Genomic DNA, 17,006 nt, shown 5'->3' with positions numbered 1-17,006 from the left:
CAATCTGAAATACAAGCTAAGGCAAGATTATTACCTCTGCCTTGTATTTTAGTTCTGACCTAATTAGGGCTAATCTTACCAGCAAAGAAAAAAGGACTCACACTACTGCGGCAATCATGAAATTAGCTTCTGAAAGTTCATAAAATCTTTTCAGTTTGATTTATTCCACTGCACGCACTAGACAAGTGGGTAGGCCCCTGAATTAGTTTTGGGGGATAAACTGATACAATTAAAAAAAATTCAGAGATTTGGAGATTTTCCCCACAAAGTCACTGTGTATCTTTAGGAACTGCTGAAGTGAGCATAAACTCTGAATTCTCATCTCCTCTCTTAATTAGGTCTGCTTTGTAAAATATGCTCTTTCTTCCCCACTAGGTAGAGTAACTTTCTGGGTGCACGGCAGGTGCTTTGCTAATCATGATACCCATGGGAACCCTTGGGCAAAAAGTCCGTCAGAGGGTAACAGCTGTTTCTGGCAAAGAAGAAAGCACGTCACTTGGCAAATATCTACTGCTTATGCAACACAAAAATTTCTGGACTGGCTAAATCAGCTCCCATGTCTTATATAAACCCGTAACACATCCCCAGAAGTCTAATTGATTTTTTGATTAAAATAAAATTTTTTAATGTAAATCTTCATTGAATAATTTTCACTTTTTAACCATTATTTTAGAGTATATGTTTCACTTAAAAATTCCTATTTTCAGAGAAAGTCCAAAATAACCCATTTTCCATCAGAAACTACCTTAATTTCTTCACAAACAATATCTTTCTAAAGAAAGACATCTTAGATGAACTGGAGTGCTGACACAAATGAGCCAAATGAGCAACTGTGAGGCACTTACGGCGGGGAAAGCCAGCGCTCTCTTCTTTCTCCTCTTAAGCGTTGTCATACATGATTTTGATTTGTGTTGCACAGCAGAGGCTGTAGCCGTACAGCTGTACAAGCCATCCATTCTGATCAATGCTGCACCTGTCAAGCTCTCAGCTGGTTTTGGAACAACAGGCTAACTCAGGGGGGTTTGTGCTCTACCGTCAGGTATTGGGGGGAAGAATCACAATTTGCTTGGTAGAAAAATACTTATACTATTTGCTCCCTTCTCCAGAAACTTAAACTCAAAATATTTAATCCAAAATTTAACAGCGAATAATTAACTATAAATTTAAATAACAGATTTAAAATACCAAGGTTTAATATCCAAATCATAACAGAAGTTGTAACAACACTTTTCTAAATCAGAGCAACTCTAATGAAGTGCCTGACAATCTGCTTAGTATTTAACTTAACAATTTAAACACTTTTTCCTATCTTTACTTCATCTGCCTAAGGCCTGGTAATATATGATGCCTAAAATCATGCTAGCACATGTAATTTAATGTATAGCCTGACAGAACAGGAGGGAGCACACACCTGATACAGTTCTGAAGGTGCAGCTGAAGCAGAAGGATGCTCCGGTAACGGTTCTGCATGACTCATGTTATACACAGAATCATTTTGTGGCTAGAGAGAAATGAAAAACAACTTCAAAGACATTTGCGAAATACAGTGTTTTGAAAAAGATTCATTCAGAAAGAACAGAGACTTTCAGTTTTCATTGAAAATGACATACTGCAACTTTTCTAATTTTAAGGAAACAGAGCAAAACAGGTTTTCCAATTGCCCTATTCTTTGTAGTCACTTGATAAAGCTTCTAATCACCAATAAATGTCAGATTAAAAAAAAAACAAACAAACAAACAAAAAAACACACACCATTTTCACCATTTTTATATCACTGAAAACAATTCAAATTGTTTTAAATATTTTTAGGTATACTAAAAAACTCCACATGTTGCGTGCAGTTTATAATGGTATAAACACTGGATACTAAAATATTAAAGCCTACCAGACTGACAAATTGACAGTGAAACAGTCCAAGTTGTGTGAACTGTGTTACTGGGGAGAAAAAAAACCACCGAGTTCCAGAAGAATCTATATTGCCAGGATGCCACTGGAGAAACAGATTGCTCACAAAGACTTTGCAAAGTGTTTTAATACAAATGCCAGAATACGTAATATGTCTTAGGACTATGTTCCACCTCCTCAAGGTGACACGGCTTTGCGGTGGCCTTCCAGGACTCCATACAAAGTTTTCTAAGGGTATTTTCTGAGAATTATTTAGCCTTAAAGCGCTTTAAGGTGTTTCTGAATGGCAACTTTCCTTAGTGAGGCCAAAACCTCACCTCTTGTCTGCTCTGCTTTTCCTAAATCAAATTTGTTTAGGAGATTCATGAGGAATAAATTCCCAAATACCTAGTGACGCTATCAGAAAAAGGAGGTGGAAGTACGTGGTATCCGAACAGCAGTGAATTAAATCACCGTGAAAGAGGACGTTATTACCCAATGCCACACATAATCATTTTTTACGTTATATTTAATACATTTTTAGCACATCTTTATTGCTTTCTGATGTATGACTGGAAAACTAGACTGCTCAAACCTAGTTTTCCAGCGGACAAAACTGTGCCCTCCTCAATACCAAAGTAGAACCGATTTAGAAATAAAATTTGAGAAAAGACCAATCTGATTTGCCTTCTTGGTATTCCCCAGCATGCCTGCACAGAGACACAGAAATCAAGACATTATCACTACCAGATATATTTCACTAAAGACAGCATGAATTGCTCTTGATTAATGACTAAAGGATTGGGCCTTAGGGTACTTTAAAAATTAACAAACCACGCAGTTTATTAGGAGATTTGTTCATTCTTAAAGGTACAAGAGTTATTAGGAAAGCCATTGTTCATTCTAAAGCAACTGCTGATTTATATGCCATCTAACCTTGCAAGTTAAATACATAAGCAAAGGAATTCTTAATAAGGCTTAGATACAAAGAGTATTCAACAAGAACGAGTGTCTTCAAATAAGAGTTTTTCCAACATCAAACCACTAGCCACCAGTAACGGACAATTTCATCTGAGATTTTCAAAAAATTATTGATCTTTCACAGTCACTGCAGAAAGAACTTACCCTCAGGAGCCTTGGGCTCTGTGTTGGCTTCATTTTGCTTTGGTTTTTTGTTTGCTTAGAAGTTTTTGGTCCTTCCCCTCAATATAAGCATCCTTTTTGTTACATGCACTGGAAAAAAGTATCAGAGACTCATTTCAGGTACCACACAAGGTGTCAAAACAATCGGCCTCCTATGCCAACCGCCAGGAAGAAGAAAAATCCCAGCTCTCCCCTTCCGTGTTTACAACACTAAGCTCTCTTCCCCTCCAAACCACATGCTCTCTTTTTCTCCATTCCTCTTCAAGCTCACTTTTCACCTTAATCTTTCTAACTCTCTCCAGATGTCTTTCAAGCAAGATTTTTTCCACCCTGCTCTTTCCACTTTCTCCAAAACCAGTTTCCTCCTCGCTGCCTGTTCTCCTCTAATGTCTCAGGGACTCTGGGCCCCTAATTGTTGTTTATAGCAGACGGAGCCACACACTGCCATGAGAAAAAAGCACCCATCAAAAGGAATGGGAAAAGACAGAGATGCCCTGCATGCCTTACACGTCCACAGAGTGCATAAGCAAGCAGGGTAAGAGCAGGTACTACCTGCAGGCACCCCTGTTACCAGTCCCTCTGCCTGTTCCAACGCAGTGAACTTCTCTGACACTCCGCCTTTCAGTCCTCAGCTTTGTTGCCCCGTTACAGCATAGCTGGTGCTTGGAGACAGGAATTCCCTCCTCCCTCTCTTCCTGCAGCAGAGAGAAAGCAGCCCCTTTCAGCACAGTGTTAGCCAAGCTGTGGTCAGGGAGATTCAGCTGTGGAACCAATGAGCAACTGTGCAGGTTCCTTTTACCTCTGAAAGCGACTAAAAATTAAGTCCTGAGACATCTGAGATACTCTGACATTTGTATGAGAACACTGCACACAGGAAGGGGGCTCCCACAGCAATAAAAGCTACATAACCCCAGATTTTCTTAGGAAGAACTAGGAAAAAAAATAATATTAAAGATTCAAAATCTTGAACCCAAACATCTCCACCACTTTTCCACCATTCAGAATCAAACTCCCTGAAGATCTGAAGACAGCAGGCGGGATACTTGTACTCCCAGTTCCTCTAAGTCTGCTTGTATGTATTTGCCTCCCACTCACTATGTCCTGAAAGAGTCATCCATCACATTTCTTCACAAATGGGAATTATTACGGAATCTAGTGCAGTCTCCCTATACCAACCGTCAAGAGAAACCTTGTACATGTTCTGCCAACACAGCAAGACTTTCCTTTTAACTTAAACTCTTTCCCAACATCTTTGGATGCTATTTTTCCATCCTATTTTCTGTAAACTGTAAGAATGGCTGACATTCCCAAGTTAACAGCACGGTTTTCCTTATATCTTGACCTAATACCGACCACAAGTGGAACATTGTTCCTGCCTGGCCACACGTGAAAAGTTCCTACCATAAACTAAGCTGCTCTTTAAACACAAGCCAGCAGTGCGGGGTACAGAACGAGCGCTGCTAACGCTGGAGCTGGCAACTGCTCGGCTACTGTGTGGGGTAACTTGTTTGCAACATGAGTATTTTCGTGATAATTTGAGCTGACACTGGCATGAAGACAAGCTTAATTAAGTAACAGTTATAGTAACTACTGTTCCTCTGTGCGCAAGAACTCAGATGCTTACATATGCATGCCCTTTGAAGTTAAATGAATGACTAGCACTGCTTGGGAAACATGAAAAACAGTTATTTTATATAGAAAGAGATTATATGTGAATTTTTAGCAGAAGAAATAATTATGCATAGCAGGAAAATAATTTACTAAGATGTACAAGACTATCTCCAAAACTGCAGCTATGGCATGTTCTGAAAACAGCCAGAAGTTTGAAATCTCCAATACACCTCTAAACTCAGTGGAGCCATTAAACTTTATAGTGCCATTATCACTGGATTATGTCACACTATAATTCTACCAGTTAGTTTTTCCCTATGCTCACTTTAAAAAAAAACATGCAAAATCAACAAATTTAATTTCATATACACTAGTCTACTGGGAATATCAATACACTATGCACTTTAGTAATATGAGATATAAACACTTTAACAGCTCGAGCAAAATAAACTTGCCCTCACCATCTTCTTGCAGGTATCTTGTGTTGGGCTCTTAGAGCCCAAACTTGCATTAATATGCAAATCTCTCTTTTACTTCCTCTATCTACACGGATTCTCGTATTGCAGAGCTTATTGAAATCAGCATCTCAAAGACACACAGCTCTGACACTCCGATAGGTTAAAAACCTCATATTTTATAAAACCTCTCTTTGCATTGTAAGACCAGCACGTTCCAAGTTAAACACACCATTTATTTTATTGCCTTTAAAAAATAATCACGAAACCATTAATGTTTAGTTTTGCAACACTCTCGTGGGTGGCACCGATCAAAAGGAGTGATTAAAACAGTCCTGAGAAACATGAATATTTTAGTAATTTCTGTCTGTGATTTACAGCATGAAAACCAGAGCAAAAGCTGGGAATTCACTGAAGTTTCACACTCACATGTCACACCATCATGATGGCTCGCGAAAGCAGCCAGGCCAAACCACAGTGCAGCACACCTCACCCAGCATCATTTCCCAGACAGACAGCCCTATCCAAAGGCTGGGACTGATCATGCCGAAAAGCCAGATGAATTTTCAAAGCAATTACTCCTCACGTGGAGCATCTCCCCAAACAGGTTTGCCCCCACCTGTGGAGGCAGCAGGACAGGCTGGGAACGTGTGGGAACCAGTGACCAGAGTCAGGGCTTCCCGCGTAGCTGTCGCAAATATTTTTATTTTTTCTATCCTTAATTCGAAAAAGCTCAAGGCTGCGTGTCCTCAAGCCACGCAAAACCCTGGGTCCCTCCCTGAGGGGGCCCAGCCCTGAGCGGCTGAGGCTGGGCCCGCGGTGTGAAAGGCAGGATAGGAAGGAGGACATGGAAGGTCAGAAAAAGGAAATAAATAAAAGCCTCTAAAACTCTGGGCGGTTTGTGGAGACTTTCCTACCCCCTTCCTCTCTAAACCCCCCCTCCCCGCGGTACCTCTGCCATCCCACGGGCGGCCCTGCCCCGGCCTTCTCCCCTCCTTCACCCTCCCCGGCCCTGCCCGCCGCGGCGCCGGCCCCCGCGGGGAGGAGACAACGGCGGGCGGGCGGCGTCGTCTTCCTCAGACCCAGTCCGGGCCGTGCCGGGCGTCGCAACCGAAGGGCGAGCCGGCGAGGGGGGCTGCGGCCCGGCGGGCAGCAGCCGCAGGAGGTGAGAGGGACAGGGACGGCCCCGGCTGGGCGGAGGGCGGGCGGGGACTGCGGGGCGGCCTGTCAGCCCTGGCCGCCGCTCGATCGCAGCGGGAGGGCCGGCAGCAGCAGCGTGGCTCAGCCCCTGCGCGAGCGGGAGCCGTGCCTCCCCTTACCTCCCTCAGCTCGGGCGGGCAGCGTCCCCCAGCCCGCCACGGCGGGGCAGCGCGGCCCCCTCAGCCCTGCGAGGCCTCCGCCCGCCCCGCCTCGTCTCCGCCCCGCGGCTTGCTGGGGAGGCTGGCGGGGAGACCCGCGATGTACCCCGGCGCTTCAGGTCGGGGAGGCCGCGGCCCGACCGTTGCCTTTGAGCGGCTGCCGCCCGCGGAGCCGCTGTGCGGGCAACGGCTGCGGGCATCGCGCCCCGGCGGGCTGTCGTTAATCGGGTCCTGACGTCGGTGTTAAGTGTCCGGTGGAGGCCGCGGGCGGAGGTGCGTCGGCGGGGAAGGTAACGCCGGGGGCTGGGGCGCTGCCCGGCCCGTTCGGAGGGTGGCGGCCCTGGCGGGGGGCCCAGCGCTGCTGGGTGAAAATAAACACAGGGGAGGCCGTGTGTGTTGGCGGAGCATAAAACAGTGATACTGACACGGCGAGTGTTCACATTCACAAGCGGGAAGCTGCATCTTTTAATCTTCCCCTGGTGAGGGTCTCCCTAGCAACAACAGATCAAATTTCCGTGGGGGGAGGGAGATTTTTGAGCTGACCTTGCCTTTAAACTGTCAGGATGTTCAGGGCGTTTGAAAGCATTTTGCCTTTATATGCAGTTTTGAAGCAATGCAGGGTGTGGTTTCAATTCTGAACACGAGGCTACTCAAAAAACCAAATCTCATTAATGTGTTATAAGTTTCCACCACTAGCGGTGATAAATTCTCCATGCGGATAGTTAGAATTGACCTTTTTACTGGTAATTCAATGCCCTCACAGTTCAATACGGGGTTAATGTTAAAAAGGAAGAAGGTGAGTGTCACCTTGTATCTTGATACTTGGGAGTTTAGGAGGAGCTTTCAGGGATGAGCACCCTGCACTTGATTTACTTTTGGTAAAAATAGCGTTATAGATTTCAGATGTTAATGTGATCCACAAAGTCTATGTCCTCTGTTTTTGCAAAATAAATATTTCATTTTCACAAAACATGTGCATGAGGCTGCTACTAATTGTACCTTAATTTTCAGGGAAATTGAATGGCTGTTATGAAGATCCGTGATCATTGCTGAGGATTCCAACATGCCTAAAGAAATGCAAGAGCTGCAGAAGCAATGGCACTCCATAGTGCAGTCCATCCACAGCAACTCAAATGTGTGTCTGGATTATAATTTTATATAATATATTTATAGAGATACTCCTTTCATAACTCTTGGAATATCACACCCCAATTTCTTTAAATGCAATTTTGAAACTTTTTATTTTTTGAGAAAATTGGCACTCCCTTTCTTAAGTCAACACTGAGGACCGTAGAGGGAGGACTGTCCTCCCACACCCTCAGCAATCAGGAAAAAGGGAGGCCTGTTCTGCTTTCTGTGTCTTGCTGGTATAACCGTTTGAGATAGTAGTGTGGTGTTTTAGTGAAATGGTTGGGCATCTAAAAAAATAACTAAAATTACAGTATACATTTCCTTAAGGGAAGGGAAATGTCTCTACTACAGTAAAATTCCAGTGTATAGGTATCACTGCCTCTGTAAAAAGTATTTTTTTTTTCTACCAGTAACGCTATAATTAAATTCATAACAATTCTGTGATACAGACATGGCTGCACCGTACTTATGCTCAATAAATGAGCAGGTGGCAGATATCACTGATGCATGTAAAAAGGAAAAATCGTCATTATTTTTAAATGTTACAGTATTTTTTTTCTTAACAAATAGAGTTCTCTAGACCAAAATCATAGCTGTTGAGACCCCACTGAAATCTGAGCAGCTAAACTGCGATTTGGTTTTTTCACTTGTTTTCAGGGATGGTGTGTTGTTTTGTTTTTTTTTTTTTTAATTTGTACAAGAATGGAACTGGGAAGTCCCAAGAGAAGCATGTCTGTTGTCAGTAGAATTATTTCTGCTATGCAGTTATCTAAATTTGCAATAAGTCCTCGTGCTTTTGAAATACAGAGGCAACAGCTGCCCTGTGTTCAAGCTGCAGACTTGACCTTTAAATGTTACCTGTGACAAGAGAGAAAAATAAAATCTGAAATGTTTTTCTTTCATCCACAGGTTGTTGCATTTATGAACTCTCGTGTTGGCCAATATTTAGATGACCACCCTTTCATCGCCTTATCACTCCTGATGTTCATTGCAGTGTCTGCTATTCCTGTTGCATTTTTCCTGATTTTTGTTGTTACAACAGCCATAATGGCCTGTATCGGTGTGATAGTCATGGAAGGTACTGTGTGCATGCATGTATGTATTTACTTATTCCCTTTTAAGGCATGATATCTTTTTTTCTTCTTCCTCCTGGAGTTCCCAGTTCAAGCAATTAAGGATTTCTGTATGTAATCCTCGGCTCTTAGCAGTAGTGAAACTCTTAATACAAGAATAATAATCTGATTAACTGTAGTCTATACCGGGGAAATCCTATTTCCCTTTCTAATCTCAGCCACCAGGATATGGCTAAACCAGTTATCTTGACCATACAGAGCTTTTATAGTGGCTAGCTAGTTGATGGCAGACAACTGTTTTCCCAAATGGTTTGAATTTGGGGTTCTGGTAGAGTGTCAGCTCTTCTAATTTATAAACTCGCGTAAATAACAAACTGATTCTCTTTTATTAGGTGTTGTAATAACCATGGGTGGCATAGCCCTCCTTTGTGTGCTGTGTGGCCTAGGTGCACTTTCACTGGGAGTTTCTGGAGTACTGAGTATTTGTTATGTTGTTCTTTCAACTGTGGTCAACTACTGGTATGCTTCAAGGTGAGTATTATTGTCTTCATCCATGGATTTTTGAAACTCTGCAACTGTATTATTGCATTGATTACCTCATTTAATCTAAGTAAGTGAGCCACTGTTGCTTAGTTTAACAAATGTTGCTTGAATGCTAGAGCATCTTTGGCTACTGCGGTGGCTTAATGTGTAGCATATAAATGTTTAGTCATCGATATATATTTTAATGAAAGTTAATACATGTCCCCTTTCCTACTTAGGAAAGAGGAAGTATAAAGAGTCTTTAAATGTGCATGTGCTAACAAAACACGACATCAAGCAGTAAAATACAACTTTGTCTCACTCAAGACTATATGTTGCTTTAAGTGTCATTAAAACACACTTCCAAATTGGACTTTCCCTAGAGGATGAACCATTTGCAGTTCTTTCTGCATGATGACCCAGCTATCTCTGCTTACCTGTGTTTGTAGAGTAAGGGACCAAATAGTTACAGATTTGGGATAGGCAGAGGGGCACTTAAAAGGGACAGTGTGGCCAAAATAGAAATTACAGGTTTTGCTGGATACTGTACGCGTGCTTGCTTGCCAGTCATGTCTCCCAGTAGTTCAGGCTTGGGGGCCTGTTTCAGTCAGCATTGCCTTAGCCCTGCTTTTGCCAAGCGTCCGGCCAGGAGTAAGAGGCAGTAGCAGGTTGTGCTGGAGTGCCACCTATTGCCCGCTTAAGTATCTACCGGGGAATGAATAATTATAATCATTTCTTAAGCACAGGGAAGAGCAAGAAGAAAAATTAAAACTGCTCCCTCCTAGACTTTCTCACTGTGCTCCCTCGTCACAGCTGTGCACAAAAAACAGCCTGTGGAGCCCATGATACCAACAGGTGACGAAGACCATGGTGCAAGGCCCAGTGTGCTTGTATTTGTTCCAGGGCTCCGTATCACTCCTCTAGGGCATGCTGCCAGGTCCATAATTGCCCACCAATTCCAGAAAAGACTTCTTTTTTTTCCATAGCGTAACCGAATACACAACCCAAGCTACAGACCAGTCATATTGACTTATATCTTGATGTTAAACCGGGTAACATCTGTTCTTATGTTCTATGTGTTCTGAGAGAAGCTCTGGTAGACCGGCAGTGGATGGAACAATCTCACATTGTTCAGCTTTTTTGAGCAAAAAGTTAGAAGACAATAATCTCTGAAGAACAGACTGTAAAACCATTCTTTCCTTATGCACACAGGGATCAGATACGGAAGCAAGAAGTTAATGGAAGTTTGCCACAGAAGAGTCCTCCTGTCTTGGATCTTTCTGACAATGATGGAAAAAATGAATAAGTGGGTTTTTCCTCACGTCCTTCATAGGCACTTAACTGTACTATTCTGACCTTTGCAATGTATTTGTTTACTCATTGAGCATTCAGACTTTTTGCACTCCTTATGGGAACTGAAAAAAATCAATATGCATTAAGAATAACCATTAAGCAGCAGTGCATTGCGATATTAAGTCTATGTGCGTGATGGAATGTTTCACTGAATTTGGTAAAGGGATGTAATAATAACAGCTACTGAAGGTCAGGGGGTTGGACTGGATGATCTCCAGAGGTCCCTTCCAACCCTACGATTCTGTGATTCTGTGCGAAAGAAAGAGCAGGTAGGCATTTGACTTCCCATTTGTTACTGGAGTTCTGGATATACTGTCTTTTGAAATTTGTATGCAGCAGTTGGTCATTTTGATACACAAGTGTCAAAGCTCAGAACACCAGAAATGTGTTTTGAATGTTAAAAAAATTTTTGAAGCCTTAGTAGCCTTTGTTTAAAATAGTATGAGCACACCATGCTAATGCTTTATATTTATTGTACGAGGAAAATTGGGGTTTATCATATGTTAAGTCATGGTATAAGCTTTTATATACCTTTAGATGTTGCATTATTCTGAAGGCATATTTTTGTTCTCATTGCCTCATCACATCAATGGTATGCAGTTACATCTTGCATTTTGTCATGTTTGTTTAGGTATTTAAATTGCCTGTTTTGCATCTCAGTTGTAACTTGTATGTTATTTAAACTCTTTTTTCATTTTTGCAAATGCTATACTATTTTTAAGCATTAAGAAAGTATCTAACTATATTAGTTTAATAAAGTGCTGTTTGTTTAACCAGGTTGTCTTGTTATTCTGTTTATTCTACAGTAAAAGCAACTTTTTCAGATCTGCTTCTAGGAAGGCTACATTTGGAGCTGAATTTTTCTCCTCAGTTAAAGTATTTTGGCTGGCCAATATTGCTGAGCCACAAACTGCAGATTACTCCCATTCTCATGCCTACAAAGAGAATGCAGAATCCTAAGGACTAAATTAGTGTAATACTCCAGTTTCACGTGAACCAGTGTGGAGTCAAAGCTTATCATCTGAGCCGTAACGTGTTCCACACTGTGGTGGTGGTAATGTTTTCAGCTGTGGGACAAGCTGGCCCCACACCTCAGCAGTCAAAAGAAATTATCCTTAGCCCTACTCTGTGCTACTGTCTGCAGGAGGCAGACGGGAGCTCATGCTACTTCATAAAGGGCTCTAGTGAGGTGAAGAAGGCGTTTTGCACTGGCTGGTAAATGGAATACATTATCCCTTGTGCAAATGGACTGGTGCCTGCTTTTAAGAGCTGTGAAGTACAGAAATAAGAACTACTTGTACGTGTTCGAAGTCCTTGCTAGCCTACCAAAAAGCAAGCCTTGAAATACCATTCCTGTCACTACAGAATCCTTCCTGCCTTTCACCAAACTACTGGTCCTCATCATCAGGATACAGTTTGATGTAATCTTACTTTCCAAATCTGACTTTTTCTAGGCAATAATGCCTTAAATCTAGGAGTTTACTGGCTGCAAAGAGCAGACTAATGGTTATAAGGGAAATAAGGCAGAGATTAGTGTGACTTGATTATAACACAGTTACCACCTCATTTGTTTAACATTTCCAGTGTTCTGCCTTTGTTACATGCCAAACTGCTGTAATTTCAAATGCACCTTAACTATAAATCTGTTTATCTCCTCTATCAGTCTGCTTAAAATGAAACATGCATGTAACTCTTTATTACTGTGCTTGAAACCTCAAAATGAATTGAAATGGAGAAAGCACTTCACAGGAGGGAAGTGTTGATGCTGTTTTTCATCTGTGCTGCAACTTCCCAGGCACAGCCAGAAAACCCCAGCTTTCAGCACAGCTTGTACCTTTTCACTTCTAGGATGATCTTGCTTCAGAATCTAAAGACATTAATCCCAGTCTATGCTTGCAAATCTTGCTGCAAACTTGACTGTAGGTTAACATGGTTCTTTGCAGAATTACATTGAGATATTTATACTCAATTAGACCCTAAATGCAAAGTGTGCTCTCAGTGCTGCCTACCCACCATTTTATTTAGAGGATTTTATTTATTTCCAGGCAGAGTACAAGTTGATTGCTTAGCCCATCAATGGATCCTGATCACTGCCTTCAACGCTAAAATGAAATTCTGCTCTCCCTGCAAGCGTATTTCCAGCACTGTGCAGCCAACCTGGTGACAGGTGCTGCCTCCTTATATCCTGGTGTCACTGTGCCTGGTGGTGGTGCAGGGAGCAGAGGAGCTGCTTTTTAACCCGCATTAACAGCCTCTGCTGATGTTAGAGCAGTGGCTTTCTGAGCACCCTTACAGATCTCCAAGGAATGGGCAACCTTTATTCTTTCAACACAAAACACTAACAACTTCAACCTGCTGATGGAGACCAATTTTTCCTGAAGGATGGATTTCAAAACAAACCGCACTGAGAGCTTGAACAGCTGCATCCCCAACAGCTCCAAGGCTGTTTAAAGCTTTTCTGTGCCTGGTAAGTGCAATAAACAGATAAGTGAAAATACATATTAGTATATAAAATATAATAGGTGTAGGCTGGGGGGATAAAAAAAAAATCACTTACGTGAAATGGTTTTGAAGAAAGCCTGAATATGTATATTAACATCCATACATTTGAGCAACATCTGTGTCAGATATGAATATATATATTGAAACATATTTATTATTTATGTATTCATTTGAAAGGGTCTAAATGCACATCCGTGGAATGATAAACAGACGGATGCTCTTTCATTCTGTTGTTAATATGTGTGTTCATACATATGAAGGGAAGAGTGGACGTATGCACATCTGATCAGACACATGTTTTAACGTACACATTTGTGAAAGCTGCTGAGAAAGTGCGTGTGTGTAGTTAGACACAATCATGCACGTGTGGCACTTCCTTATCTTACATGTGCCTAAGAAATCCGCTATTGATTGCATTCAGAGCACTCGGTCTGTTAGAAGCCAGAATACCCATAAGGCATGTCCTCACCAGTGGTCCTGGCACAGCTGACTTCTTCCTGCCTACACTTGTCTCTGCAGGTGACCCCAGCAGGATGAGCTATGGCAGCTTCATCATGCCCACCCTGTTGGGCATTATCGGTAACAGCCTGGTTATGTGTACAGTCTTAAAGAAGTTTGGCCCTAGCAGTAGAGTCCCAGATATCTTCATCATCAGCCTCTCCATGGTGGACCTGCTCTTCCTCCTGGGCATGCCCTTCCTCATCCACCAGCTGCTGGGAAGTGGAACCTGGCGCTTTAGGGAGACAATGTGCACAATCATCACTGCCCTGGATGCCAACAGCCAGTTCACCAGCACCTACATCCTCACCGCTATGTCCATCAACCACCACCTGGACACTGTCTACCCCTTCACCTCCACTCACTTCAGGAAGCCCCCTGTGGCAATCCTTGTCACCTGCGTGCTCTGGGCCCTTTACTTCCTCAGCATTACACCTGTGTGGATGTATGCTCGACTCAGCCCTCTGCTGCCAGACCCCAGAGGGACATTTATTGGTACATTCTCTACCATTTCTTCCTGGTCTTTGCCATCCCTTTTGCCCTCATCACAGTGGCCTACAAGAGGATCCTGCTCAAGATGGCCAGGTCCTCAGAAGCACTGATGAGCCAAACAAGCACCAGGACATGAACAAAAAAACCTGACCCATACAGCAATTGCTATTTGTGTGGCCTTCTTCATTTGCTGGGCACCTTTCCACATCCTGCAACTGGCCCAGCTTGCCCTGACTCACCCCACCCTACCTTTCTACTACACCTACAATGTGGCTATCAGTCTGGGTTATGCCAACAGTTGTCTGAACCACTTCATCTACATCTTGCTGGGCCAAAATTTCCAGAGGCGGTTTGGGGTTCCTGTAGGGCCAGCAGCTGCAGGGCAGGCTTCCCCACACAGGAGCAAAAGCATTTGGGAGGACGCAATTGAGTTAGGGCAGCCACTGCTGCATTTGGTGTCCGTCTCGGGTAGGTAGCAAGTCCCAATGCACCACATCTCCTTCAGGGTGGATCTTTACCTGGCCCAGAGACAAAGTAGTGGCAGCATTTGGGCAAAAGCTTTGTGTTCTTGTTTACAACTTCCCTGATGGCTATGAATTACATTCTCCCCCAAAGATGAAAAGCTTCCAGACATTTTGTGATATTCACCCACACACTAAAAATACTTTGCTGCAAAACCCCACAGAAGCAGTAACGCGCAACCCAGGGCTGAGGCACTACCACCACTTGAAACTTGTTGAGTTTCAAGTTTATTTCTTGCTTTAAGCAGGAGAGAAGGGATTTGGATTGTTCTGGATCATTCCCCCCACCCCCAAATCATGAACACATGAAGATTTCAAACAATAAACCAATCGTGTTTTCAACTCCTTTTAACACACCAGCTCCACGACACCTTTAACAGTGGGCGAGTATCCTGGTTTCAGCTGGAATAGACTTAATTTTCTTCCTAGTAGCTGCTGTGTTTTGGATTTGGTATGAGAATAGTGTTGATAACACGTATCGGTTTAGTTGCTGCTAAGTAATGTTTACATTAGTCAAGGACTTTTTTCAGCTTCCCATGGAAGCTGAGGGAGCACAGACAGGACAAGCTGGGCAAAAGCTGCTCAGTATAGAAATGGGGGTTGGCCGTGGGGGCAGGAATCCCTGATCACTGCTCAGGATGGGCAGTTCTTGGGTGGTGAGCAATTGTATTACATCATTTATTTTGTGTATTCTATTATTATTATCTTCTCTTTCATTACCATTCTATTAAACTGCCTTTATCTCAACACACAATTCCCCCCGCCCAGCCCACCACATTTTTTCCCCCCTCTTCTCCCTCTCCTACTCGGGGGAGAGGGGGAGAAGTGAGTGAATGGCTGTGTAGTCCCAGTTGCCAGCTAGGGTTAAACCACAACAGCAAGACATCGATCATTTTCTGTCACTTTAAAGTCAGCAAAACTACCTATTTCCTAGAATCAGCATTTGTCACAAACTCCAATAAATATTCTCCAATATATTTAAAACTAACCGGATTGATTTATTCGCAATCACTCTGAGAGACAGTTTTGTACTAGCTTGTTAGAGGACAACAACCACCCAAGTTAAACAGCAGCTGCCACTAAGTCACCAAGTTGCTTTGCAGTAGAAAGTAATGATTAGATTCTATCTACACTAAAAAAAAAAATCAACAGAATAGTTTCTTACCATTGGCAGTGTACCATGTACATGCATATTATTTGGTATGTCCTCAGCTGGCAGCAAGACTTCAGTAAATACGCATCTTAAAGCATATTGCTCAGGTTTTCGACATGGTTGTATGTGGCTCAGCTTTGATGTACCCATCTCCAGCCATTTTGAAAGGACTTGAACAGTAAAAACCACAGAGCATCCATTCTCTGACTATTGAACAACTTTGCTGCATGTACCAACCGAAAATCACTGGGCTTTAGTTTTAAAATCTGTTATTCTACTAATAGCAGGTACCTACATCCAGAAAAACAGACAAAAGTAAAGGTTCTACACACTTCAGTTTTAAAGGAACGCTTGTCTCTTCATGGCAGATCAGTTAAAGCTGCTTAAAAAGTGCTATTGTATTTCAAAAGATCATGAAGACCAGATTGAATTCTTTATCAGGAGTGACCAGTTGCTAGAATATACAACAGAGTTACTTCTAATAAATTAAAACTTACAAATTTCATCACTACCTTGATTTATTCCCGCTCCTGTAAGGTAACCAAACACCAGCACTGTAAATGAAGAAGTGTACCCATAGTTATTTATATGCACTCTGTAGCGTGGAGGATCCTTATCTCCAACTCTTTAGATTTTCAGGAGCTCTTTATTTTATTTTACTGGGACATTAATTCAGCAAACAACTACTCCAAAACCACATAGCCAGCAATCCCTGAGGCAAGGCTGTCTCCAATAGCTTTAGGAGGCACTTCTAAAGACAGAGCAATAAAACCCTTACACCTCTCTCAAGTGACAACACTCAAAGCTTTAGACCACAGCTGATATGCAGATAGGCTGCTGAAGGGATCTAATCCTTTCCCTGGATTTCCTTTATACCCTCATCTTTTGCTGAAGGGAGCAGGCATTGCTTAATAAACTCAGCAGACACTAAAGCAAGTGAATTTATTCCAGCTCAGTGTCTGGCCTCACATGAACCCTTTCCTTCTGTATTTTAAATTGATTTTTCATTATGTAATTCATTCTGTCATCAGCACTTACCAGGAGCTAAAGCTGTGAATTTTCAGTTACCAGCAGGTAAACTCAGAGCAGTTTCACTCCCACTGCCCTGACCTTTGCATGTTTATCAGTCCCTGTCATTTCAGAGCTTCTCCCCATGTCCTTTTAATATGAGCCGCTTCCAGTGCTGTGCCATCACCACGTTCGCATGGTTTTTGACAGGGATATCCTGAAGAGGTAAAACTAGGTCAGCCCAGGTGTTTTTACTAGAGACAGTAAAGCCATCCCTCAAATGAGCATGTAGGTTGGTGTTT

The 17,006-nt window shown here is 42.6% G+C and overlaps 2 protein-coding genes and 1 pseudogene across 4 annotated transcripts in view; 2 read left to right on the top strand and 1 right to left on the bottom strand.

Moving 5' to 3' along the window:
- The window catches only part of DNAH3 (dynein axonemal heavy chain 3), a 63,568-nt gene extending 59,911 nt beyond the window's left edge, over positions 1-3,657 (bottom strand). The window contains exons 1-3 of the mRNA XM_074596896.1: positions 3,580-3,657; positions 3,010-3,117; positions 1,412-1,501 (exon numbers count right to left, since the gene is read on the bottom strand). Of these exons, the coding sequence (XP_074452997.1) occupies positions 1,412-1,501; positions 3,010-3,042 (123 nt within the window). The 5' untranslated portion in view covers positions 3,043-3,117; positions 3,580-3,657. The remainder of the gene's footprint in view (positions 1-1,411; positions 1,502-3,009; positions 3,118-3,579) is intronic.
- Positions 3,658-5,909: 2,252 nt separating this feature from the next.
- Positions 5,910-11,303, top strand: LDAF1 (lipid droplet assembly factor 1). 3 transcript variants are annotated; one of them, XM_074596937.1, is made up of 5 exons: positions 5,910-6,258; positions 7,463-7,586; positions 8,492-8,660; positions 9,048-9,186; positions 10,390-11,303. In XM_074596937.1, the coding sequence occupies exons 2-5, from the start codon at positions 7,515-7,517 to the stop codon at positions 10,481-10,483; spliced, it is 474 nt and encodes a 157-aa protein (XP_074453038.1). In that variant the 5' UTR covers positions 5,910-6,258; positions 7,463-7,514; the 3' UTR covers positions 10,484-11,303. The 3 variants fall into 3 exon arrangements, with proteins under 3 accessions (XP_074453038.1, XP_074453039.1, XP_074453040.1); XM_074596938.1 differs by lacking the exon at positions 5,910-6,258 and adding an exon at positions 6,290-6,724; XM_074596939.1 differs by lacking the exon at positions 5,910-6,258 and adding an exon at positions 6,303-6,741.
- A 1,609-nt stretch (positions 11,304-12,912) lies between these two features.
- On the top strand, positions 12,913-14,498 carry LOC141747722 (melanin-concentrating hormone receptor 1-like; annotated as a pseudogene).
- The last annotated feature ends 2,508 nt before the right edge of the window (positions 14,499-17,006 follow it).

Source organism: Larus michahellis, chromosome 8 (genome assembly GCF_964199755.1).
Source record: "Larus michahellis chromosome 8, bLarMic1.1, whole genome shotgun sequence".
Taxonomy (NCBI): Eukaryota; Metazoa; Chordata; class Aves; order Charadriiformes; family Laridae; genus Larus; species Larus michahellis.
The sequence above is the reverse complement of the archived record's forward strand: the minus strand, read 5'-3'. Positions and strand labels throughout refer to the sequence as shown.